This window comes from Trichomonascus vanleenenianus (assembly GCF_965637985.1).
Source record: "Trichomonascus vanleenenianus strain CLIB 3782 genome assembly, contig: TRVA0_004S, whole genome shotgun sequence".
NCBI classification, from domain to species: domain Eukaryota; kingdom Fungi; phylum Ascomycota; class Dipodascomycetes; order Dipodascales; family Trichomonascaceae; genus Blastobotrys; species Blastobotrys vanleenenianus.
In genome coordinates this window covers 397,687-422,489 of record NW_027481883.1, presented here as the reverse complement: position 1 = coordinate 422,489, position 24,803 = coordinate 397,687, and the positions used below count along the sequence as shown (strand labels likewise).

The 24,803-nt window shown below is 50.3% G+C and overlaps 9 protein-coding genes across 9 annotated transcripts; 5 read left to right on the top strand and 4 right to left on the bottom strand.

The window, feature by feature from the left end:
• Positions 1-690: 690 nt before the first annotated feature.
• MSH2 (mismatch repair ATPase MSH2) lies at positions 691-3,444 on the bottom strand (the record flags this gene model as incomplete). Its single annotated transcript, XM_076682786.1, has 1 exon — positions 691-3,444. One exon carries the CDS (start codon positions 3,442-3,444, stop codon positions 691-693), a length of 2,754 nt encoding a protein of 917 aa, XP_076543148.1.
• A 1,390-nt stretch (positions 3,445-4,834) lies between these two features.
• On the top strand, positions 4,835-6,226 carry RCM1 (rRNA (cytosine-C5-)-methyltransferase RCM1; the record flags this gene model as incomplete). The annotated part of the gene is made up of 1 exon (XM_076682785.1): positions 4,835-6,226. The coding sequence occupies one exon, from the start codon at positions 4,835-4,837 to the stop codon at positions 6,224-6,226; it is 1,392 nt and encodes a 463-aa protein (XP_076543147.1).
• A 24-nt stretch (positions 6,227-6,250) lies between these two features.
• SLX8 (SUMO-targeted ubiquitin ligase complex subunit SLX8) lies at positions 6,251-6,988 on the bottom strand (the record flags this gene model as incomplete). The annotated part of the gene is made up of 1 exon (XM_076682784.1): positions 6,251-6,988. The coding sequence occupies one exon, from the start codon at positions 6,986-6,988 to the stop codon at positions 6,251-6,253; it is 738 nt and encodes a 245-aa protein (XP_076543146.1).
• A 1,197-nt stretch (positions 6,989-8,185) lies between these two features.
• On the bottom strand, positions 8,186-9,655 carry UGA1 (4-aminobutyrate transaminase; the record flags this gene model as incomplete). The annotated part of the gene is made up of 1 exon (XM_076682783.1): positions 8,186-9,655. One exon carries the CDS (start codon positions 9,653-9,655, stop codon positions 8,186-8,188), a length of 1,470 nt encoding a protein of 489 aa, XP_076543145.1.
• An 875-nt stretch (positions 9,656-10,530) lies between these two features.
• TRVA0_004S04126 (M20 family metallopeptidase) lies at positions 10,531-11,682 on the top strand (the record flags this gene model as incomplete). Its single annotated transcript, XM_076682782.1, has 1 exon — positions 10,531-11,682. One exon carries the CDS (start codon positions 10,531-10,533, stop codon positions 11,680-11,682), a length of 1,152 nt encoding a protein of 383 aa, XP_076543144.1.
• A 677-nt stretch (positions 11,683-12,359) lies between these two features.
• Positions 12,360-14,642, top strand: TRVA0_004S04104 (uncharacterized protein; the record flags this gene model as incomplete). Its single annotated transcript, XM_076682781.1, has 1 exon — positions 12,360-14,642. The coding sequence occupies one exon, from the start codon at positions 12,360-12,362 to the stop codon at positions 14,640-14,642; it is 2,283 nt and encodes a 760-aa protein (XP_076543143.1).
• Positions 14,643-14,759: 117 nt separating this feature from the next.
• SIP3 (SIP3 family protein) lies at positions 14,760-18,635 on the bottom strand (the record flags this gene model as incomplete). The annotated part of the gene is made up of 2 exons (XM_076682780.1): positions 14,760-18,319; positions 18,377-18,635. 2 exons carry the CDS (start codon positions 18,633-18,635, stop codon positions 14,760-14,762), a joined length of 3,819 nt encoding a protein of 1,272 aa, XP_076543142.1.
• Positions 18,636-20,002: 1,367 nt separating this feature from the next.
• Positions 20,003-22,126, top strand: RAD53 (serine/threonine/tyrosine protein kinase RAD53; the record flags this gene model as incomplete). Its single annotated transcript, XM_076682779.1, has 1 exon — positions 20,003-22,126. The coding sequence occupies one exon, from the start codon at positions 20,003-20,005 to the stop codon at positions 22,124-22,126; it is 2,124 nt and encodes a 707-aa protein (XP_076543141.1).
• A 1,019-nt stretch (positions 22,127-23,145) lies between these two features.
• On the top strand, positions 23,146-24,409 carry PEP4 (proteinase A; the record flags this gene model as incomplete). The annotated part of the gene is made up of 2 exons (XM_076682778.1): positions 23,146-23,265; positions 23,330-24,409. 2 exons carry the CDS (start codon positions 23,146-23,148, stop codon positions 24,407-24,409), a joined length of 1,200 nt encoding a protein of 399 aa, XP_076543140.1.
• Between the last annotated feature and the right edge of the window lie 394 nt (positions 24,410-24,803).

Here is a 24,803-nt window from a genome sequence, read left to right as displayed (position 1 = left end):
TATCATATGATAATCGATTGTATGGCGTACCCCCCCGGAGCGCCGCCCCATGCGCCCCTTCTCCGGGCTTTAATTCTGGGGTAAGGAACGTGGGGTCAATTAAAAGGCAACGTTATTAATTTGGCGAGTTTATTTCGAGACCGGTCAACTTACACGTCATACTGCTGTAAGGTACCCATGTGTGGTTGTTCATTGTCTGAGCGGTTCTAGAAGAGTGTGGAGGGACCTGGCTATTGCACAAGGGGTTTCTCTGAGGCATTGGCGGGTTTCAACTAGAATATTACCTGCAGAGTCATCTGGAGCGTGTTGCAAGCAAGGCTTCCAAGCCTTGTGGCATTGTCGCAGCCTGTTCTCTGTTCATTTTTGGTATCGGTTTCTACTTGGTAGATTCTGTTCTTGGATACCATACGAAAATGTGTTTGTACTGCTAATAATACTAATGATTAAATCTGCTGCCTAGGACATCTGTATTGACAGTAGAATTTGTGTGGAGGGACTCTAGATCTGAGACGGGAAACGATAGTAAACAGATAACCAACAGTCCTCCGCAAGCGGAGTGACGGGGGCTCGGGGGCTAGCCCTCGAGTAATGGCATGGAATATATAGTAACTATCGGTATGTTAGATTCCGGGCAGTACAGTAAGATTATGCAAGTTTATATCTAGTCATCCATCGGACGAATATTCAGAGTTACAATGAACCAATAATGCTTTGGACGAATGGGCTCTCTTTAATGTTGATGGTGATCATACCCCTGAGTTTCTCGATGGCCTCCTCAGCAGACTGCTTGGTCAAATCGGTTTCGCTGGCCCAAGTCTTGAGCACACCGCGCAACAGCTCCGAGCCCGTTCGCATGTCCTCCAATTTCGTCTTTTTAACTGCCTCGTCGCACTCAGTGTAATCCTCAAGCTCGCTGGCCTTGCGCTTGGCCATGGCAATGACCTTGGCCGGGAACTGCACAACTTCAGCGACATTGATGCCAAAAGACTGGTCGCCAATGCCCCGCTCAACCTTGTAAAGCAGTGCAATGTCACTGCTAGAATCCCCAGATCCCGAAACGTGCGCAACAACGTGAAGATTGCATACATTCTTGTAGCTCTCTGCCAGCGAAGTCAGCTCGTGGAAATGCGTAGCGAACAGGGCAAAGCATCCGATTTTTGTCACAATGTGCTCGGAAATGGCCCACGCTAGGCCAAACCCGTCGTAGGTCGACGTGCCCCGTCCCAGCTCGTCAATAATAATAAGACTTTCGCGAGTCGCCGTCTTGAGAATGGTGGCCGTTTCAATCATCTCGGACATGAACGTAGACAAGCCCTTGAGCTGGGAATCACCTGCACCGACTCGCGCCAGAATGCTGTCGAATATCGTCAGCTCCGCCTCGTCGCAAGGCACAAAGCATCCCGTCTGCGCCATTAGCGCAATGACGCCAATCTGCCGGATATAGGTACTTTTTCCGCCCATGTTAGGGCCAGTAATAATGAGGAAGTCCGATTCATCACGAACGAGCTCTACATCGTTGGGAATGAAGTTGACTTCGTCCTGGGCTTCCATGCATGGATGCCTCGCCTCCTTGAGGACAGTGTTGCCCGTGTGCCGCGGATGCATTTTGGGGCGCACGTATGGCGTAGGGGAAAATGCAGAAACGTGAGCAAAGCTGACAATGACATCAAGGTGGGCCAGCACGGTCGACAGCTCCTCTAACACGGGACAATACCCGGCCGCCGTAGCCACGACCTCGGACACCATCATGGACTGCTTCATGTCGTAGTCGCTAGAGCACTGAGAATAGCCCTTGCTAGCAGCTCGAAGCGCCGATGAAGTAAACAGCACACCGCCTTTCTGCGTGCTGAGCTCCTGGAAGCCACTGTGATCTTTGAGGCATTTGGCATCGTTTCGCGTCAGCCGGAAACACCACCCATAGACCTTCTGTTCCTCTAGCTTGAGCTTTTTGTGGTCCATGCCCAGCTTGTCCTGGGTCTCCTGGTATATATCGTCCATTTCTCCTCGGAGCTGGTTCATTGTGTCCCTGAGTTCTCTGAGCTCGTCGTTAACGTCGGGACGCACTCTGAACTCGTGGTTATCAATGGCATTGAGGTCAACTGCGTACTCAACAAGATTCTTGTAGTTGGCGAACTGCCCTGACAGCTCTCGCAGTTTAGATGCGTAGTTGTTTTCGAATGCCTCCTTGTACTTGTCGTCCTGCATCATTTCCAACGCGGCCACAAAGTCTGGCAAGCGAATGACGAGCTGGTAGATGCGTACGACGTCCTCTAATTTGGCAGCCCGCTTTTGCAGCTTTCGCACGAGCCGATTAATGTCAGGAACAACCTTGAGCAGCTCGTCCTGCAACGTCTGCCGCAGCATCGGGCCGTCAGAGCCCTCAATAAGCCCTTCTACGAGATGGTGTCGCTCCTCAATTCTTCCAATGTCCATGAGTGGCTGTTTCAGCCATTGCTCGAGCAGCCGCGAGCCAGCTGCGGATTTACACTTGTTCAGCAGCCCTAAAAGGCTCATGCTCTTTGAGCCGCCCCGCAGGTCCGGCAGCAGGTTAAGCGCTTTGAGGGCAGAAGCATCCAGTCTCATGTACTGGCTCAAGTCATGCTGAACGAGACGGAACTTTGCCCCATCGCTGGCCCGCGAGAGCAGATCCAAGTAGCTTATCAGCGCAGCGGAACACGACAGGGCAAGCTTCTGCGTCAATGCATTCACAAGAGTCGTATCGATTTCCGACTCGTCGACCCCTAACAGCCGCTTGATGTCCTGCTCGACGGTGTCGCTGCTAAATTCGGAGCCCTTGCGCTCGGTAATGGCAACGTTACACCTTGTAAGCACGTCCTGCACCTTGGCCATGTCGAAGTCGGTCTTGCGCGCATCGATAGAATCGATCCGGCCCTGGACGACGATGCATTCCTTGACGCTCAGCTGGATCGCAAGAGATTCGAGATTCGAGAACAGCTCGTTGTCTTCAAACTGCGACAGCCCCATGACTCGCGTGTTAATGTCTACGAAACACGCGCCTACATGGCGCTGTCCGCCCTTGGTCTCCAGCTTGACAGCCATAATAACCGGGTTCTGGCTCATCGCGCCAATGACAATGTCCTCGACATCGGCCAGATTGCCAGGAGACGCAGTTCTCGTTAGCTGCCACCCCGACCTCCCGTTGGAATATATCTCCAGCTTCAGCGCACGGTTTGACAGCGCGTCGTTAACGAACGTGCCAAAAACAGACCCGTTCATAGCGCACCAGGGCGTGTCCTTGAAGTATTTGATGACAGATGTCGTCTTGTGGACCGCCTGGGCTACGTAGGTCGCGTCATCATCGCCGTACACACGGTAACTCTTGGAATTGTCGTTCTGCAGCTCAAACACGCGGATCGTTTGCCGGTCTTTGGACGGAAGGCCCGAAATGAACCGCGTAATGCTCTGCGAGGGATCACTGGACATGGTTCGGGCTGTGTCGCGTTGCGAGGTTGAAAAATGTCGACGCGGGTTAAAGTTGTGATGCACGCGTGCGCAGTAATTAACGCGTCACTTTCGCGTAAATTGACCCACCCAATAGGTATCGCCAATACACACTACCAGGCATTCAGAGATTATAAATTCCGAATCTAGGGCGTATTACACTAATTTACCGGCCGCAATAGAGCGACTAGTCTTATTGTAGGGCTTATGACATTGGGGGCCAATCCCCAAACCATCATGGCACAATTTCTACGTCTTGTAGCACGTCATTTTTCTGGAATATAAGCCTCATGCGCCGCTACATACCTTCAAATGGCTCGCTGATTAAGCTGTTGGTATACTATATGGCCCAGTTAAGCGCTTTATCGTAATGGGAGCCAGGCCCCTATAGCCTCCATGCTGTGTGAAATCAACTTCTCTATTTCGCTATCTAATCTATTCTCCAAAGTCTAATAAACCACGGTAGATAGTGGAGTAGAATTGGGGGAGCAATCCCCAGATCCCATTGGACGCCTCTTCGCAGCGGTATAGGGATTCATCCGTAAGACGTTATCTTTGGATTATCGTAGCATGCAATTTTTCTCTCACTGTATATAGAATCAGCTTAAAATCTCGGTAATGGAGTAAGCATATTGACGGCTCGTCTATTGAAGCGCCTAAAATTTCCATAATTAGGTCCAAAATTCTTAGGAGACAACATTGCAAGCTGTGGTGGAAGAACCTGTATCAGGATTACTGTTTACCTTAGCCTGGTAAGAAGTCTCGTCTATTTAAACCCTCTGCTTCTCTTGACAATTCCCACTTTGGGGCTTTGATAAAATACCAGTTGAACCCCATTCGACACACAACTTCTGAAGTTTATGTACGTTCACATTGAATCCAGTTTGATATCCATGTTGAGGAGGAGATCCGGATTTTGTTGTCCACTTAGATGGATGCGATTGATAGGTTTTTCAATAGTTCCACAAAATGACAGTGATAGGAAGTCATTTTCCATGTTTAAGTTTACTAATAAGGTTCAAAAATGAGTTTAGTCTGTTTTCAGTCTTTTACTACGGTGTATTTGTCTTACTGGTAATGTACTGAAGTAACTGTACACATTATCTTCAGGGCAGCTCACAATTGTAGCGGAGTCACGGGTCTAAGGCATTACAGTAGCGCAATTGTATTCAGGAGAACTGGCAACTTGGCAATCTTATTTTGTCATTGGAAAGGGATAATGATGGCACAATCTAAAAAGAGCTTGATCGCTACATCGAGTTGTGATAAGCCAACCTTGGGTAATTGTCATCCGTGATGTGAATATTTGGGACCGCATTTTACCATGAAAAATTACCACTGATCTGATCTCGACCATACTATCGCGGATCAAATGAGTTTATACTCTGAGGCGTCAGAGTTTCTCAATATAGAGAACAAGTCTGGGTCGTTGCGATCTATCATATATAATGCATACGAGAAAAATAAAAAACTAAAGTCGGATCCACGCCAGGTCGTCCTCCTGGTATCCGAAACTATCAAGTACAAGTCGCTGCTCAGCGACGTGATAAAGGCGTCGGGCATTCTCAAAACCGAGAAAAGACTGACCAAGCCAATTGCGCTGCTCATGGTACATGATTTGCTGCTCTCTAAGTCTGGGCGGATAAACTGCGGCAAGAACCCATCCAAAGATGCAGTGCTGCGGCACAAAACACGGCTCAAGGCCGAACTGGTCAAATACAAGGTCAAGCATAAGACTGCTAGCAACGAGACCTTTGCAAAGGATAACGACGAGTCGCCGATTAGGTGGATTAGAATCAACCCCATCAACACTGACGCAACCGAGATCACGCAGCTCTTATCAAACATTGTACCAGTAGGCTCCATCGGCGAGATAACCTTGGGATCATACTATAAAGACATCCATGTCAAGAATCTGTACGGCGTCCATCCGTCACAGCATATTACATCTTCTAACGCATACAAAAAGGGCCAGATCATTATCCAGGATCGCGCGTCCTGCTTCCCGGCCGAAATATTGAGTCCGAAGCCGGGGGACGTTCTCATTGACGCGTGCTCGGCGCCCGGTAACAAGACTACTCACCTGGCTGCGCATGTAATGGGCAAAGAACACTCTATCACGGCCTTTGAGCGAGATCCAAAGCGAGGCGAGGTGCTCAAGAAAATGGTGAGAATAGCCGGTGCATCAAAATGCGTCTCTGTCAAGGTGCAAGACTTTACGCAGTCCGACCCTCAAGAGTTTGCTGATGTTACTGGCTTTGTTGTCGATCCATCGTGCTCTGGCTCCGGTATCTTTGGCAGAGGGTTCGAGGAGGAGAAGAACGAACAGGCAGACAAGTACCGGCTGCACAAGCTCGCCGAGTTCCAGTACCGCATTGTGTCTCATGCCATGACCTTCCCAAGTGCAAAGACGGTGGTCTACTCTACGTGCTCCATCCACGCAGAGGAAAACGAGCAGGTGGTCAAGAAACTACTCGAGTCCCATCCTCAATGGAAGCTAAGAACACGGGATAAAGTACTTCCAAAGTGGCACAGAAGGGGTTTACCTGAGGAGTTTTCCAGCATGGATAATGCACAGGAGCTCGCTGAAGGCTGCGTGAGAGCACTGCCTAAGGTGGACGGAGGCATTGGTTTTTTCGCTGCCTGCTTTGACAAATTAGACGAATCACCCACACAAGGAGAAGAGACAACCCTCGTACATGGTGCAAGTAGCAAAGCAGAGAGCTCCGACGAAAGTGAATATGAAGAGTGGAACGGGTTTTAGCCCACTCCAGCTAGAATAGGCTCATTATCCACATTTGAGCTCCAGATAGGTTAGATTTTTGTACATCACCCCTCGACGGCATATACTGCATTCGCCTTTGCTTTCTGTAGCATGAGATGTAGAAGACAGTGCCCTAAAGACGCAGTCGCTGCAATACAAGTGCCCGCACGGGGTAACAACGATCTTCTCTGCCTCGTCCATACAAACAGGACAATTGAAGGTGTTTAGGCGCTTCCTTTCCCTCAGACCCTCCGGCTGAGACGCTTTCAGGTTCTCCTCCGTCATGTCCTCTACAACAACCCTTTTCCGCTTAGGGTTACTCGACACTTCAATCACCTCATCATCATCTTCGTCATCGTCGTCGTCTTCCTCTTCTGAGGATTCAATCGTGACAACTTCGGGCGATGCCGCCGAATCAAACTCGTCCATAGCACTGTCCAGAGCCTCATCTAGCTCGCGGTCGTCCCTACCGCGCTGTTGCTCTAGCAGACTCGCCAGCAGCTCTTCCAGCGGAGTAGGAAATACGTCATCATCGTCGCTCTGGTAGCTGTTGTAGCTCGGGTTATACGATTCGTCGTAGCTCTCGTCGTCGTCGTCTGCCTCTGCCAGCTGGGTTAGCGACACCGGCGCCTCCTCGGGATTTTGAGGTTCTGGTGCCTCGCCATCTGACGAGCTGATATCGCTGAAGTTCTGCTGCTGGAGCTCTTCAACCGGTGGCGGCGGCGTGTTCCTGGCATAAAGGACGCGCGCGTTGGCGGGCATCGGAATCGGGGTTTGATCTCTGACGGCCGGACCAGCTCTTCGCTGTTCGAAGATGCGCCGGCCATTTGGACCACTCATGCGGGGCCGTTGGCTGCTTCCTCGGCCGTCGTTTACGGCGGGTCTCTTTGTGGTAGCCATCTCATTCACGGTGTACTAAGTCAAAGGAGCAAAGATCTTTCCAGGGAGTGTGGCGAGGTCACGTGAATCAGTTAACTAGATATTAGCATAATCTCCCCGAACGGGCCGTTATACGTCATATATTTACCCTGAATTACGTAGGTATGTATAATAGCAACAACAGTGATAAATAATAAAGAGCAATGACAAAAGCTGTCGGTTGGGGAATATTAGCATAGGCGAAGAGGTGTCGGACTATAGCTCAGTTGTGGTTGCAGTCGCGGCAATCTGACCATACTACAGTATCACTTTTCACCATTATGACTTTGAAATGGCATTTCCCACTTTTAACTAGTGTTTATCGCTATTAACTGGAACGGTGGCACTGTACAATCAATTGTTATAGATTGTCGCTTAGAAATTGGTACTCTCACTGGTGTGATACTTGACCGGTGGAACTTGTACGCGTACGTATGCGTAGGTTCAGGCAATATGCAATGAATTAGCAACGCCACATCACATGCGGCTCGATGGGTTCAATATCTATATCTAGCTACAGACTATAGTCAAAACCGATTAGTGATACCTAAATTAGAGTCAAAAACGGCAATTGATACATAAATCGTGGTCAAAATGCCAATTGATAATAATAATAATAATAATCTATTGGCGTCTTGTTGGGGCCTTAGGCCAGAGACATCACTGAAATACATATACATATAATCTTTCAAAATATAACAAAATCATTCCATATCAATTGGGTCCCTTTGCTGTACCGCATTTGCGTCGTGAGGATTGCTTACCCCCCCCCGAGGGTCCGGGAAACAGTTCTCCTACCGGTAGGAGATTAAAAACCGGACACCCTTCAACTTTGGGATTGACAGTGTGCGTTCGCGGGTTAGTCCAATTGATACAAAATAGAACAATAGCCAAAAATAGCCAAAAATGTCAACTGACACATAGTCCCATAGTCACAACCAATAATTGATACATAAACCGTGGTTGGTAAGTCAATTATACATAACTCGTTGTCAAAAACGTCAATTGATACATAAATATATAAAGGGATAGATGGGGTCATTACAAGGACTTCTTGATGACGTCGATGAGAACATCGGCGTGCTTCTTTTCAAAGACCAAAGTTGGTCGCAGTCGGGCGGACTGGGCACCGCAGCCGCCCATGTTGACACCGCTCTGTCGCAAAGTGTTCAAGAAAGCGTCCCGCGCGGCTGGGGACTCGGAGTCCCATGCAATGTAGGTACCCATGCCCTTGCCTCGCAGGTTGCCGAACTTGGTTGGGTACTTCTCGGCCAGCTTCTCAAGTTCACCGTAAAGATAGTCACCAACGACTCGAGTGCTCTCGACCAGGTTGTTGGCCTCAATCTCCTGGAACAGAGCCTTAGCAATGATGAGCTTGGATGGGTCGCCACACCAAGTGTTGAACTGTCGGTATGGCAGGAACGGTCGCAGCTCTGGGTTGCCGAAGTAGTAACCAGCGGTCTGGGCCTTCTTGGAGAACGTAACAATGTCTGGTGGAGAAGACAGGTTCCAGTGCTCGTGGGCCCAGAACTTGCCAGTGGCGCCAACACCGGTCTGGACCTCATCGACAATCATGAGCACGTCGTGCTTCTTGGTGATGTCTCGGAGGCCCTGGAAGTAAGCAGCCGAAGCGTGGTTGTCGCCGCCCTCGGACTGGATGGGCTCGACAATGATGGCAGCCACTGGAGAGGACCAGGTGGTGAGCACCTTCTCAAACTCCTCGAGGCATCGTGCCTCCTCGGCCTTGTTGTGCTCGACGTTATCCTCGAGTGGGTACTTGAGCTTGGGGAATGGAGCCTTTGGCCACTTGAATGCTGGGATATCGAGCTTGTGGATCGGCTTGGATCGCGTCGCCGACAGGGAACCGAAAGTTCGGCCGTGGAAACCGGACTCAAACGACAGGATGGAGAGCTCTGGCGCACCGGGGGCCTCGTTGTTCATGGACGACTTGATCTCCTCGGCGGAGAACTCGGTAGCACTGTAGCCTCCTCGTCGCTTGGCCTGCTGGTAAATGAAGGCTGCCTTGAACGCAGTCTCGTTGGCGTCAGAGCCAGACAGGGCGGTCCACACGTGGTTCATGCCCTTTGGAGCGTTCTTGAGCAGACCCTGCTCGAGGATCTCGGCATAGTCGTTCGACGGGAAGTTACCAGTGGCTGGTCGGTTGACGAGCGCATTGATCATGGCATCGCTCTTGGCAGCCTTGATAAGGGCCGGGTTGTTGTAGCCAATTGGGTTCGACGCAATCTGGGCGTAGACATCGAGCATCACGTTGCCGTCAACATCCTTGAGGTAGTTGCCCACAGAGTTGTAGTAGTCGGCCATGAAGTAGGCAGCCGACGAGTCAAAGGACTGGTGCAGGCGCTCCAGCTGCTTCTTGGACTCTGGGCCCGGGATGGCCGTCTTGGTCGATGGCGCGGCTGGCTCGTTCGGGAAGTACTGCGCGGCGACGGAGTAAGCCCGTCGTCCGCAGGCCAGTCGTGCGCCGGAGGATCGAGAGAGGTTCTTGAGCATTGAGATATCCAATACACGTGTGTGGAAATGAAAAAATAGAATTGAAAGATCTGGAAACGGGGCCTTTTATAACCCTATTTCCTGGGGTCTCCCTCCAGCGTGGTGGTATGATGCCCCATACCGAGGGGACCATACTATCTAGAGATAGCCGCGCCAGACATGGCCTTATTTTTAGCCGCCGCTACCCCAGACTCTCCAACCACAGAGCCCTATCCTGTAACTGGGTACTCCCCCCCCCTCTTCCAGGCGAGCAGGCCGCATACGCCTCACGTCTTTTTGCCGCAATGGGCCCTTTTACCCGATGGCTGCTGCATCTGGCGCGCTTACTGGGCCCGACAGTACTGCTAGCACTGTAGTGTAGTACATGTAGTAGGGGAGGGGGGTCCCGCCGTAATATGCCCTCTGGTCGGTATATCGAACAACCGCCGATGAGCGCTGGAGGGGCTCCGAAATCTCAGAATCATGCCGGCTCTCTGCGAACTGATATAAGACCGGTGATATATATGCCCGATAGACAGCTGCACATATATAGAGTGTACGTTATCCAACGCGATATTATATGTTAGAATTGCCAATTAGACCCCCAGAATATAAGGCACCAATGAATGAATAGTGTAGTAGATCTTCCCTCCCCAATCTCAAGGGTTCGGTAGCCCATGATATGGTGCATAATCTTTCCCCAAATTGTACGCGTAGACGGCAGGTACTATCGGATTTTCGACGGAGCATATGTAGATGTTACCAACCCCAAGGCTCGTACATAGGGCCCTTTTAGCGGGATCCTGACCTCCGCATATCGGAGAAGGAGTCCGCTTTTTATAGGCTCGTTCAATTTGGCAGAACCACTCGACGTGACAAAACACAAGAAATAAAAAATGAAGGTTTCGTCTATTTCGTTAGCGGCCGCTGCCGCTTCAATGGCCTCCGCCATGTCGCTGCAATGGGTGCCGTTCGTAGAGAGCATCATTGAGCAGCTGCCGCTCGCCAAGGAGGAGTCCAACTCCAAGCTCTTTGACCTGCACCGAAAGCTCGTCGAGATCCCGTCCGTCTCGGGCACCGAGGAGAAGGTCGGCGAGTTCCTCAAGGAGTACCTCGAGAACCTCGACTACACCGTCGAGACTCAGGTGGTCCAGGAATCCCCGAAGCGGTTCAACGTCTACGCCTACCCGGGCGAGAAGCGAGACACGCGAGTTCTGCTGACCTCGCACATCGACACGGTGCCGCCTTTCTTCCCATACCGGGTCGAGGGCGACAAGATCTACGGCCGGGGTGCTGTCGACGCCAAGAACTGTGTCGCGTCTCAGATCTCTGCTCTCGAAGAGCTGCGAGCCGCCGGCGAGATCGAGGATGGCGACGTTGCCCTGCTCTTTGTCGTGGACGAGGAGAGCACTGGTGCGGGCATGAAGTTCGCCAACCGAAAGACGGGTGTTGACTCGTGGGAGACGGTCATCTTTGGCGAGCCAACCGAGCTTAAGCTCGGTGTCGGCCACAAGGGCATTGCCCTGGCCTCGTACAGCGTTCACGGCAAGGCCTCTCACTCGGGCTACCCAGAGTTGGGTGTCAGCGCTAATGAGATCCTCGTAGATCTGCTCAATGAGCTGCTCGAGACCGAGTGGCCAGTGGACGACCTTCTGGGCCCATCCACATTCAACATTGGCAAAATATCCGGTGGCGTTGCTGGTAACGTCGTCCCTGCAGAGGCCGAGGCACTTGTGTCCGTGCGAATTGCGCATGACCACGACTTTGTCGTCAGCAAGATCAAGCAGGCTGCCGAGTCGCGACCCCGAGTTAACCTCGACAACCTCTATTCCGTCGCGCCGCAGTACCTGTCCTACGACGTGCCAGGCTTTGATAACATCATTCTCAAGTACTCTACTGACATTCCAAACTTGGACGGCAACTTCACCAAGTACCTTTATGGTCCGGGTTCCATCCACCAGGCTCACGGTGCTGAGGAGCATATCACTTTCAGCGATCTCATTGACAGTGTTGACGGTTACAAGCGATTGGTCAAGCTCAGCTTGTAATTTGTTAAAATTGTTGCATGTTATGTATGAAATTTAGTAGTAAGCGTGTATTACGATATGTCTGGTAACTATCTGGCCCTCTGGGATATTTGATTAAACCATCAGTGTTCACTCAAGTGCAGTTTGATAGCTTATTATTATAGCAGTAATCGTGCCCTAGCTAATGCACCTAATAGCTGCATGTTGTTGAAGACGTTGCATTTCACCTGACGATAGTCGTCCCCTTTTCTACTATACCGTATCCTACTAAGACCATTTATCATTACACATTAATATAAATATTACCAATTATACGCTCTATCTCTCGGCGAAGCCGAGCTTCGGGGAGTTTGAGGGGCTGGCCCCTCAAGAACTGATCCGTAATAACCCCCCTGGTATCCCTACCTGCTAGCCTCGTCGCCACTCTGGATTGTTACAGCTGCATTGTTACCGTTGCAGGAGCCATATCTCCACCTTTACCCGTTAGTCCAAACTGTACTTGGTAATACAAGGCAACTGGTTGGCTGAGCGATCAGCGATGAGCAGTGCTCTCCACACGTTGCCCCGACGGGGATGCCGATGGCGACCCGCCGGCTCCGCATTTAGATAGGACATAAGCGAGAAACGACGATACTGATAACAGAGTGTATATATTAAAACAGCCGGGGAATAACTTTTTCTCTCGATGACCCTGTGCAATGTACGATATTGAGTCGATTCGAGGAAGCGAGTATCCCAGCCTCGTCGACGGCGGGGAGATATACCTGGATCATGCAGGCACTACACTGTACCCCAAGAGCCTGATCGAGTCGTACTCGCAGGCACTGCTAGGGAACATCTATGGCAACCCACACTCGCGATCCTCGGCCTCGGAAAGATCTTCGGACGTCGTGGAGAAGGCGAGGAGCAAAGTACTAGGGCTGTTCAATGCCGACCCGACTGAGTATGAAGTCATCTTCACCGCTAATGCCACCGCGGCCGTGAAGCTCATCGGAGAAGCCATTGGCGGAGCCAAGTACACCTATCTGAACGACAGCCATACGTCGCTGCTCGGACTGAGGAATTTAGCGCGCGAATATGATGTTGCCACTCGAAATTCGATGGAGGGAAAGCTAAAAAGGCTGCGAAACAGCACTAGCCGTGAAGTCGTATCATGGCCGTGCCAGTCGAACTTCTCCGGAGATCGCTATCCCAGCGAAGAATGGCTGAAGTACGTCGAACAGAATGAAAATGTACTAGTGCTCCTCGATGCCGCATCGATAAGCTCTACCTGCCCGCCTGCTCTATCGGTTATGAAGCCGGACTTCATGGTCGTGTCGTTCTACAAGATCTTTGGCTTTCCGGACCTCGGGGCACTTATCGTTAAGAAAACTCCCGAAGTATACAAGTACTTCGAGAACAGGAAGTACTTTGGCGGCGGTACCGTGGAGAGTTTGACAGCTTTCAAGGGCTTTGCCCCGCGAGCGAAAGCACTATCGACTCAGCTAGAGGATGGGACGCTCCCATTCCACTCTATCCTTGCATTATCGATTGCCATCGATACATTCCATACAATTTACGGTTCGTTCTCTAACATTTCCCGTCACTGCGCTGCTCTGGCCCACGAGCTTTGCATCCAGCTTGACGCGCTCTACTACCCCAATGGACAGAAACTCTGTTATATTTATAGCTCTTCGAAAGAATACCTTGATACTGGAAAAAAGGGCCCAATTGTCACCTTCAACCTCAAGGACCAAGACGGCAACTGGATCGGCTATGCCGACTTTGACAAAATCGCTCTTTCCAAGGGCATCAACATTAGAACTGGCACCTTATGCAACACTGGCTCGGCAGCGCAATACATTGGCATTGATGAGCAAGAAATCATTACCAACTATGCCAATGGCCACGTCTGTGGTGATGATAACGATATCATGAACGACAAGCCGACTGGAGCAATCCGTGCAAGTCTCGGTGCTTGCTCGAGCCGAAGTGACATCATGTCCTTGGTCAGCTGTTTGCAGGAATTCTATCTTGACACAGCCGATAGCCCGCAGAGCGCATTCCGCCCTGTTTCCATGTCCCTCCCTAGAATCAGCGACATTGTCGTCTATCCAATTAAGTCCTGCGGAGGGTTCCACGTCCCCAAAGGGATGATCTGGCAGGTCGGTCCGGAAGGGCTCAAGTGGGATAGAGAGTTCTGCCTTGTCAACCTCTCCAACTACTCAGTATTATCTCTAAAGAAACACTATGCAATGGCAACTATTCATCCCATTATAGATGAGGACCAGCGAATCATGCGAGTGACAGTGGCGAAACAAGGATTCTCTCGAGAAGAGCTGGTAATCCCTCTAGACGATGACGCCGAAGCACTGGCTGCAATACCTTCACGAATATGTGGCGACGATGTTTCGGTACAGATATATACTGCATCGCCAATTGTCAAGTTCTTCACAGAGATCATAGGTATCGAATGCACGCTGGCACGGTTCCCTAAAGACAGCGAGGCTTCCTGTCTGCAAACAAGATACTTCAAGCCCCATCTCAGCGGCCCACTAGAAAAGAAACCGAAACACAGCGTACCTTCTGAACCCATCCCCATTTCGATGGCAAACTCTAGCCCGCTGTTGTTGATTTCGGAGAACAGCGTTGCTCAGTTAGCCAATGACTATGGGGTGCCTGATATTGACAGTGACGTGTTCCGTGCGAATATCAAAGTTAGCGGCGACTACCTCGCTGGATATGCGGAAGACTCCTGGTCAGCGTTGGAATCAAGCGAAGTCAAATTCAAGCTGCTTGGGCCCTGTAGACGATGCAACATGGTTGGAGTAAACGCACAGACCGCCAAGTATGACAACAAGCCTTATCTGGCACTCCACAAGACACGCAAAGTCGAGGGAAAGCTGCTGTTTGGAATGCATATGACCGTTGATCCAAAAATACTAACCGAACAGCAATGGTATAGCGTTGCCATTGGAGATGAACTGCATTATACTGTTTAGGCCACCGGTATTACACCCACCTACAGCTTCCATGTATGACTAATGTTAAGATTTTTTTAAGCTAACAGTTAACTATGCAATGCATAATAAATATAATACAGTATTGCAGTAAGATCACTAGACCACAATGTCACTAGAGTGCTTCCACTCTTCCATACAGCTCTCGCAATATGCCTTCAGCACGGACTGGTTTCGCTTGTCGACGTTCTCATCAGTCAATCGAGAGCAAATATTGATCTCGTGGAGCAAGAAGTTCTTCCATTCGGTAATCATCAGTTCCTGTTCGATTCGGTTGAGCATCCTCAAACTGATCAACAACCTGTTCCTTCTTACTCCAAGTTCGTTTCTGTATCGCGTGATACGCCTTGAGTACTCCTGGCTCTCCCTGTCAAGGCTACCAATAGCTCCAATAGAGAGCGGCAGTTCCAGATTGTCCAGAATGGGCGGCTGAACCAACGACTTGAATTTGTCATAACACAACCCATTGGTTTCGATAGAGTCCATCAAATGCCCCGAGCGAATCAACTCATCAATATCAGAGAGATAAATAGAACGCTTCATGACCGAAGACTGACCGGGAATGACATGAAGCTTATTTGCCATAACGGACGAAGCGCGTCGTTCAGTCCAGAAGGACACAGACGTCATACCAGTGAGGAGGAGATTTAAGCCCACTGAGGCAACAAGAAGTCCCACAGTAAACTTGTGCAGCGTCATCTCCTTATACATATTCTTCACAGTCTTTACAACAAGCATCACGATGCTGGTGATAACGGTCACAATGCACCCGAATAAACTGCTGTGGAAACTGTAAGCAAACAACTTCTCCCTCTCATCCGGTTCGTTTGATTCAGAGGCAGCAGCCGTTTCAGTCTCTTCTTCTTCTGGCACGGCAAGCTTGCCTAGCCGGCCAAACAAACGGACTGCGGTAACAGCCATGCCTCTTTTGCCCAATTTCTCACGGCACTGGGCTACTCTGTTCAATAGAATCTTATACTCGATAGCCATGTGATGATACACCAGATTTTCGACAACCATTCGCATCATCCTGGAACGTTCTACCCATTCAACTGTGGCATATATGGTCATCTTGGACCTGCCCTTGCCTGCCTGAGTGATAACAAACCGAGTGGTAGTATAGAAAACATCGCCATGGGGCAATTCCCATGGAGACCGCCTATCGTAAACGGAGTAAAAGCCGCTGTCGTCCATCTTTTCGACTCGTTGGACATTAACCACTTTGCTATTGTTGTACTTTGACGGCGTATTTGGGGATTGAGGGAAGACTCCTTTCGCCTCCAAATTGAATGACAGGTCTCTCTCGAGCTTCCCTGACCGTTTGATCAGTTTCCACGGCGATATCTCAAGGTTCGTCCTTCGATAAAGAGAGGACTCGGCGTAATGGAACACAGGAGATAAGTCACCAAAGGTGACATAAAACAACGTTTTAGCTGAAATATCGAATGTCCTCTCAGCAACTTTCTGGTCCATGGTAAGTGCGAGATCAATCATCGTCGATGACTGCATTTGCGAGCGCGATGTGATGGCGCGAATTGTCTTTGGTCTCCTGATGCTGAGGTAGTCGTGAAGTAACTGCCGTGTGTCATTCTCCCTAGTAGCCATGCCGCCATCGCTTCCACTAAACTCGCCATTGTCAATGGCCTTCGGTGGCATGCCTAGACAGCGCATTTTGTCAACAATGTCTTTGAGTGTCACTTCCTTATTATCCAGTATATCCATCAAATACTGCATTCGCTTTTGGATAATCCGTCCAGAGTCCAAAAATACACGTGCACTAACACTCGACCCATCCTTATCGACCCAATAGATTGTATCCCAACTTGTACCGGCATGGCCCTCGCAACTGAGCCATTCAGAGTAGGGTTTTTTTACGACTGCAGTGAATCCAAAAATATGGGAGTAGATGTAGCAATTCCGAGGTGTAACGAAAATACGTGCCGGCAATTCCTGCTTTGGATTCGGAGCAACTAACGCACGGACAACAAGAACAACTCTATCCATTGGATCATTGTCCACCACGGACTGGAAAATAGCTCGCATTTGAGTATCCTGAGCACGGAGCTCTGCTGGATAGTAGTCTGGGTATCCCTCTACGACCTTCTGGACCACTGAGAACGGGGATTCCTCCGCGTTAGAAGCGTTGTTAACGCCGCGGAGCTGTTCCGTTTTAAGATAGAGTGCCCAGTTGACAGAACCCCAAAAGTTTGCGGTTGCAGCGTTAGGTACTCGCGTGGGAGTCAAGCAGGAGCTAGAAAGAATGGCGTCTTTGGTCAATGCCGTAGGCATTGGTGCATTGACGAGAGGTGACGGGGCAAGGTGAGCCGGGAAGGGGCCGATAGATGTGAATGTAGAAGCAGTCTTTTCGAAATCAAATGCTTCTGGGAAGTCCGACTTCCCATTGATCATAATCGATTGAATGCTTGTCGCTTCTGGAGTCGCGATGAGGCTGTGCATTATACGGTTAAGGTCTGTAGACTGGCGCGGAGAGCTCGGGCTCGTTCCTACTATGTTGGCATCTGCGCCATTCCGCAGATGCGTGATCTCCATGTCAGAAGAGGTGTGAGCCGTGGATGCAAACTCTGGAATGAGTGGATACACAGTTTGGAAGGCGTAGGATATGTCTGACTTTTTAGTGTCGTTCTGAATAACCTGGCGTTTTGAAAATTCAAACACTTGGAGCCATGATCGGAGGTCTGCTAGTGTCTCCGCTTGGAGGATGAGAGTACTGTCCTTGGTCCGGATCTCAAAACAGAACCTGCGATCCTCGCTCGGCTCAGGGCTCACATTGCACAGAAGCACTCCAATCTTATCGCTCTCCTGTACAGAATTCTTATTTGGCGACAACACAAGCCACCCAAACATACCGTTCTTGACGAAAACCCACCGTCGTACCCACACCTGTCTGGCGGGTTTGACGGACGACTTGACAAACAGCCATCCATGCTTCTCGTTGTCTGGCAAGTCCGGCTCGGCATCCGGCACGAAATGGCTAATTGTCGAGGTCTGGACCGTGTAGTCGTTCAATTCGCGCGACGGAATGGCGCGACCCACTGCAGCGTCCTCCATTTCCTTGCGAGCCCGGAGCATTTCGATCTCAATTGGTCTCATTGAGTTAGACATGACCTTAGCCCAAGTCTTAAGTCTATGCATCTCGACGCCGATTCGCTGGAACACTGGGTCTGAAGACCCAATGGACCGAGATCTCAGCACCCACGGGTCGGCGAGCGCCTCAACAAGAGATGTATCGAGAGCTCTCTGCACGGTGGCTATGATGCAGCACATGTCAAAACTCGCCTTGATATAGGCTTTTCTCGACTCGGACACTTGAAATGCGTCCTCCCGTAATGAGGAAGGTTCTTTAGTCTTTGACATGGATGCGTACCGGTTGAGCGCCGCATCAAACTTGGCCTGGGTCGCTTCAAAGTTCTTGCGGCATTCTTTAAAGCTCCGAAGATCGGCTTTCTGGAACTCGGTGAGTCGAGCTATCGTCCGGTTCGATTGGAAGTTCACTCTGCTGATAATCTCAGTCCAGAAGTGCTTCGTGGCGCCAGCGTACCTCCGCATAGCAAGCATGGTATAGTCATGGTCAATCAGACCCTGTGTAACGAAGTCAGGCACGAACCTCGAAATCAAGAAATTCGCTGCATCCTGCAAAACTGCAAAATAAGCCTATTAGTCTTCATATAGTTTCGACGCCTTCTTTTTGAACTTACCTTCCATTTCCTGGGTCATCCTAGTGGTAGCTTTGATGAAACCATCGATCCAGCGATCCAGCGCCTCAAACTGCTCCCCCAGGTGATTCATACTAGCCCGAAAAGTCGGACTGTCCAATGCCGCCTCTTTAAACGACACGGCCAACATAGCCATGGGCGTGTTGGTGCTCCGATTAGCCTTGTCAGCGGGAGCTTCAGCGGGCGCCTCGGCATCGGGGTGCTCCTGCTCTGGCTCAGGTTTTTCGCTTGGTTCAGACATGATATCTGAATCCTCTTCCCGCTGAGCCAATTGGGCTAATTTCTGCTCTCCTTTAGGTCAATTTAAAGAAGGGGGCAAATGGTTAATTCGCTGGTGATGTGCTGGGTGGTTTATCGGCTGGTCGCTACGGCGTATCGCTTAAAACAAGAGATAGGGGGGGGGGGCTGGCGCGCCACACACATCGTTGAGCCGCATGCGCTGTCCGGCGGCGGAAAGGCAGGGAAAGGGCCTCTTTATAGACAACTGCCATTACACTTCAAATGTTGTACCATTTATGTTATTTTTTGAGCAAAGTAGAATGTATTATATGGATATCTTAGAATTTGATATGTCAATTGGATCTTGATATTGCCAGGTCTTTTAAATGGGGGTGGCCTTTTGGCGGAACTGTAATGTACCGGTGTTGTCGTGCCATTTTACTTGTTTTTAAAGGCAGTCTTTTACAATATAGAATGACATCATTAGGGTTGTCCAAGGGCTGATAGATTGGTTATTTTGTGAGTTGAGCCCTAAAGAGGTAGGCTCAATCGATAAAAGAGAGTAAGGGGCCTCCATACTACCGGCAGCTCAGTTCCAGTCTCTGTTCAACGTCACATGGTCAACTTCAGCAGGGCTGCACCCGCAAAAGTTAATCGCTAACTGACTTAGATGCTCAATTGACTAGTCCGCTACCATGAAGTTGGTTCACTGCGTCATATCTGATTCCAGATAGATCTCAAACAGCCCTAGTAGTGTTAAAGAAATATAATTTCGCATCTTCTGCTCTTAATGTCCAGAGGGCTCACGTGAATAAATTCCAACAGCCAGGATCCCTGCTACAACTGGTATATGTGCACGGGACACCACTGTCACCTATCTACTGGCGTAACGTGCATGAACCCACTGTAGCCCATAAATCTTTATTTCAAATAGCCACGCCCAACCATCTACCTACAACCTACAGTATATTTATTCCGAAGTTTCGTTTACAAGGGGCCTTTAGGCTATCAACAATAGGGCATCCATATGCTGGTAAGCTGAGGATAGGTATGTCTCATCGAACTGAACGGTGCTCCGCGTGGTGACGCGTGCCGCGCGACCATGTTAATGGAAATTGTGTCTCCGTTGCTGAAAAAACGCGTCTTTCAAACTTCGCTTCGATCGATCGACCGTCTTTGCAACCGAAAATAGAGGGTAACCTGCGGTAATAAAGGCGTTTCTGTATGCGTATGCCTGCCAGACGAAGTGTGTCTCTTCAAAAAAACGATAAATAGCCGACCCACCGACGACTAATTGAGTACCCTCTACCTCAATCTCACCCCCTGTTGGACGAACTAACGTTGAATTGAACGGAAATGAGCATGGAAGAGGATGTTGCCACCCAGGCAATGACCCAGGAAGAGGTCGAGGACACCCTCGATGAGAATGCGCTGTGCGTGTTGGTGTCGATAGACGGCAAGTACCCTGGTGGGAAGATGATTCTCGAGAGGGAAGGGAACAAGAACATGTGGACTTTCGGCAGGAACCCCGCCAATGACTTCTGTCTTGGCGACTCCAAGCGTTACAGTAACAGGCACTTTGTCATATACCGGGGTGAGGACGACTCGGACAGTCTGATGATCAAGGATACCTCGACTAACGGCACTATGCTCAATTTTGCGCGGCTGGCCAAGAATAAAGGAGTGCTACTGCACTCGAGGGACACGATAGAAGTAGGCAAGGGCGTAGACGCGGACCATCTCAAGTTCGCAGTCATTATGACCAAAGATCAGAACCAGCAGCAGGTCGGAATCCACGCCGACTACGAAATGCAGGGCGTACTGGGTAGCGGAGCGTTTGCTACGGTGAAGAAGGCTTTGGATCGCAATACGGGCAAGCCTTATGCGATTAAAATTATTTCCAAGTCGCGAATGACCGACACTTCAGCCATCCAGCGGGAGATCAAGATCCTCCAGTCTATTAAGCACAAGTATGTTGTGACAATGCACCAGGTTTACGAGGATAGCCGTTCATTCTACCTTGTCATGGACTATGTTAAAGGCGGCGATCTTATGGATTTTGTACTCAACTACGGCCCTATTACCGAGCTGCCCGCTCGTGAGATCATCCGGCAGGTGTGCTGTGCAGTGAAGCATGTGCACTCCAACGGCATTAGTCATCGAGACCTCAAGCCCGATAATATCCTCATTGTGCAAGACTCGCCCATTGAGATTAAAGTGACGGACTTTGGTCTGGCCAAGCTCTCGGCGCACAAGTCCGTGATGAAGACGTTCTGTGGCACGCTGGCGTACTTGGCTCCCGAAGTCATGGAGACTAAGCGGTCGCGCGACAAGAAGGTGTTCTATTCCAATAAGGTGGACATGTGGAGCATTGGATGCCTCACGTTTGTCATTCTTACCGGGTATTTGCCGTTTGACGGTGCCACTCAGGACAAGCTCTACACGAGTGTTCAGTCGGGTCAGTACAATCGATATCTGCTGCAAGACCAGGGCGCCAGCGCGAGCTGTCTAGACTTCATTGACCGCCTGCTGCAAGTGCGTCCTGAGAAGCGGCCTTCGGCCGAGGAGGCGCTTCAGCACCCATGGCTACGCGAGGGACTGTACATTGAAGAGGACGAGGAAATGGCTGGAACGGCAATGTCGAGCGAGTCGCACTCGGCGGAAGAGAAGTTCCGCGTTATGAACCTCAATACCTCTTCTCCATTGCGGGATAACATGGAGACCATTACCCACGACAATAAGCATAAGCATGTCCAGGTGCCCGGGAACGAAGAGAACATTCCAGAGTTGTACATGTCTCCTAGCAGTAAGGCTGGGGAGGAGGTTACTCGGCCGGCCACGCCGCAGGTTCACGAGGCGGTGACGCCAAAGAACAACGAGGAGGACGGCTTCAACCAGCCATCGTTTGGTGTGCGTGATATTAACGATGAGCCCGAACCGTTGTATCCAGAGGATACGTGGATGATGTTATACACACTTGGCGCGAGTCTGCCGTGTGCTGATATTTGCATTCGTATGGACCGGACGATTCTCGGGCGGCAGGACGCTGATGTTGCGCTAGTTAACGATATGCGCATCTCCAAACACCATTGCGCTATTGAGCGGGTGCGAGAAGAGGATGGCCGATATGCAGTATGGTTTACTGACCTTTCGTCGAATGGGTGTTATGTGAATAATGTTCGAATCGGCAAGCACAACAAGGTGCAGCTGTCGAACGGCGACAAGATTGATATTTTCCGTAACGACACGCGCGACAAGGACGGCAAGGTGGTTGTTGAGTTTATGGGCTACAGTACCAACTTTTTGGCCGAGCAGGTCAAGAGCCGAGATGGCCCTGTTGTTGTGGCTAAGCTGACTGAGAATGAGATTCGAGTGCGACGGTTGAAGAATCCGGATATCTTCGACACGCGGGCGGCCGTCAAGGTGGCGTCTCCAGTGAGTGGTAAACGGCGGCGAGAGTTGCTGAGCCAGGAGGAAACTCGGGCTGCGAAGAAAGTGTCGCTAATGAAGTAACTACTAATAAACATATCTAGCATACACAATATAACGTATACATGCCATAAATGCTATTGGACATGTGCGGCTTTACTAGCATATTCATTATATACATTTAATGCCACATGTTATTGGACATGTACCGTTTTTTACTAGCTTAATAAAAGTCATTGGCCGTGAAAAATAAACTTGGTTGGCCTATACGACTTACCACTTCGCTGCAATTCATTGGTATGTAGCGCATAATTGACAGGCAGTACACTAGACCACTTCTAGGTTGGCTGTCGGACTGTAGACTGTAGACTGAGCACACTATACATTGGACATAGACGGGTTTGATTAAATAAGCCTGTTTAGCAGACACCGGAGTATTTACTTCTATCACTGACGAGTCTATTTGAAGATAGCTTTAAGCACAGCAATGTACAATGACAACAACTTTGCTCTGATAGCATACTTGCTTTCCGATGAAGCTACCACCAGACCAAACCCTATTATGGCCCATTGAGCACTTTTAGTGAAATAAAAGCGCAATCTTGATTTATCTTACGCGGTACTTTATTCCATTCGCGATCTATCCTCTCTATATTCAAACCCTATCTACGTGCGGCTACGAACATTGCTCGAATACAGATCCCTGGTCTCCTAAAATTGCAAACACACAATATCCTATTGTATTGGTATATCATTATTAACATCATTGTACGTGGAAGTAATCATCGTATTGCGCGTATTCGCTACCCGCTACGCGAAGTAGCTAACCGGCGAATAGCAGGTGGTGGGGCACTGCCTAAAACGGCAAACGGTGCCGCGGCCACCCGCGATTGGGTTGCCATGCACAGTGAGCTTATCATGCGAGGGCCGCTTCTTTATCGGGAAACAAACGACCTTAAAAGGGCCGGGCCACCGTCCGCAGCCACAACATTCCTCTCATCACAACCCACTCTCCACACTTCGTCGTCTCATAGAACTAGCACTCGTAGTGACTCGTGGAGACCCCGGCTGTGCTAAATTTTGTGAATTGAATTGAATTAGAAATGATACTAGATAGTACTTTGGCCACCGCCGTCGTTGTGGCTCTGTTGGCCGGAACCTCGTCGGCCGCTGTGCACCGGGCCAGTATCTCCAAGGTGCCACTGGAAGAGCAGTTTAAGGGCGTAAGTTTTGCGCAATGGTCTTATAATCATTGGCTGAGGCATTGCTAACTAGAATAAACCGTAGACCGGCTTCCGTGACCACGTCAAGAGCCTGGGTCAGAAGTACCTGGGAGTGGCAAACGACGCTAAGCAGGACCTTCCGTTTGTGGCGGAGGGCGGCCACGACGTGCCACTCTCCAACTACCTCAACGCGCAGTACTACACCGAGGTGGCGTTGGGCAACCCGGCCCAGAACTTCAAGGTGATTCTTGACACGGGCTCGTCCAACCTGTGGGTGCCCTCTGTCGAGTGCGGCTCGATTGCGTGCTTCCTGCACCAGAAGTACGACTCTAGCGCCTCGTCGACCTACAAGTCTAATGGGTCCGAGTTCAGTATCCAGTACGGGTCCGGCGCAGTCTCGGGATTTGTGTCGCAGGACACGCTGCAGCTCGGCGACTTGGTGATCCCTAAGCAGGACTTCGCCGAGGTGACGTCCGAGCCCGGGCTGGCGTTTGCGTTTGGCAAGTTTGACGGTATTTTGGGGCTCGCCTACGACACCATTTCGGTGAACCACATTGTGCCGCCGGTGTACAATGCCAAGAAGAACGGCTTGCTCGACGACAACGTCTTTTCGTTCTACCTCGGCGACACGAACAAGGACGCCAACAACGGCGGCACCGCCACGTTTGGCGGCATCGACGACGAGTTTTACGAGGGCGAGGTGACGTACCTGCCTGTGCGGCGAAAGGCGTACTGGGAGGTGCAGTTTGACTCGATCTCGCTCGGCGACGAGACGGCGCACCTCGACAAGACGGGTGCCGCCATTGACACGGGTACCTCGCTTATTGCCCTGCCATCTGGCCTGGCCGAGATCCTCAATGCGCAGATTGGCGCCGAGAAGTCGTGGAGTGGCCAATACACCATTGACTGCAACAAACGGGCCTCGTTGCCAGACCTGACGCTTAACTTTGATGGTTATAATTTCACTCTGAGCGCTTACGATTATACCCTCGAGGTCGGCGGCTCGTGTGTCTCATCCTTCACGCCAATGGACATTCCAGCCCCCATTGGCCCTATGGCCATCATTGGCGACGCGTTCCTGCGACGATACTATTCCATCTACGACCTCGACAACAACGCCGTTGGCCTTGCCAAGGCGCGATAAGCTTCCTTATACGAAATAGAATTTGCTATTTCAGCTCTAGAGAGCATTATATATTATATATACTAGCAGTAACCTTTCAATTATTAGTTATACGTGAACAGCCCCACCTGGTAATACTCTACAACCTCAATTGAACCGAAACTTGACCCGTGGAGAGGCCAATTGACATGACTACAAAATCTCCGCTTCGTTGGCCCCCATTTACGCTCTACTGCTTCAATTGACTAATCCAAACCCCCGTGGCTTCGCGGAGTGAACGTTACGAAAGGAATATTTTGGCTATAGTATGTTATAGTTAAATACAACCCACAGAACACAAGCTACGATAACCATACCGGCGTAATCGCTCTCGGCGAGCTCTGCAGGAAGCGGAGATGACGGGGGTAAATGCATT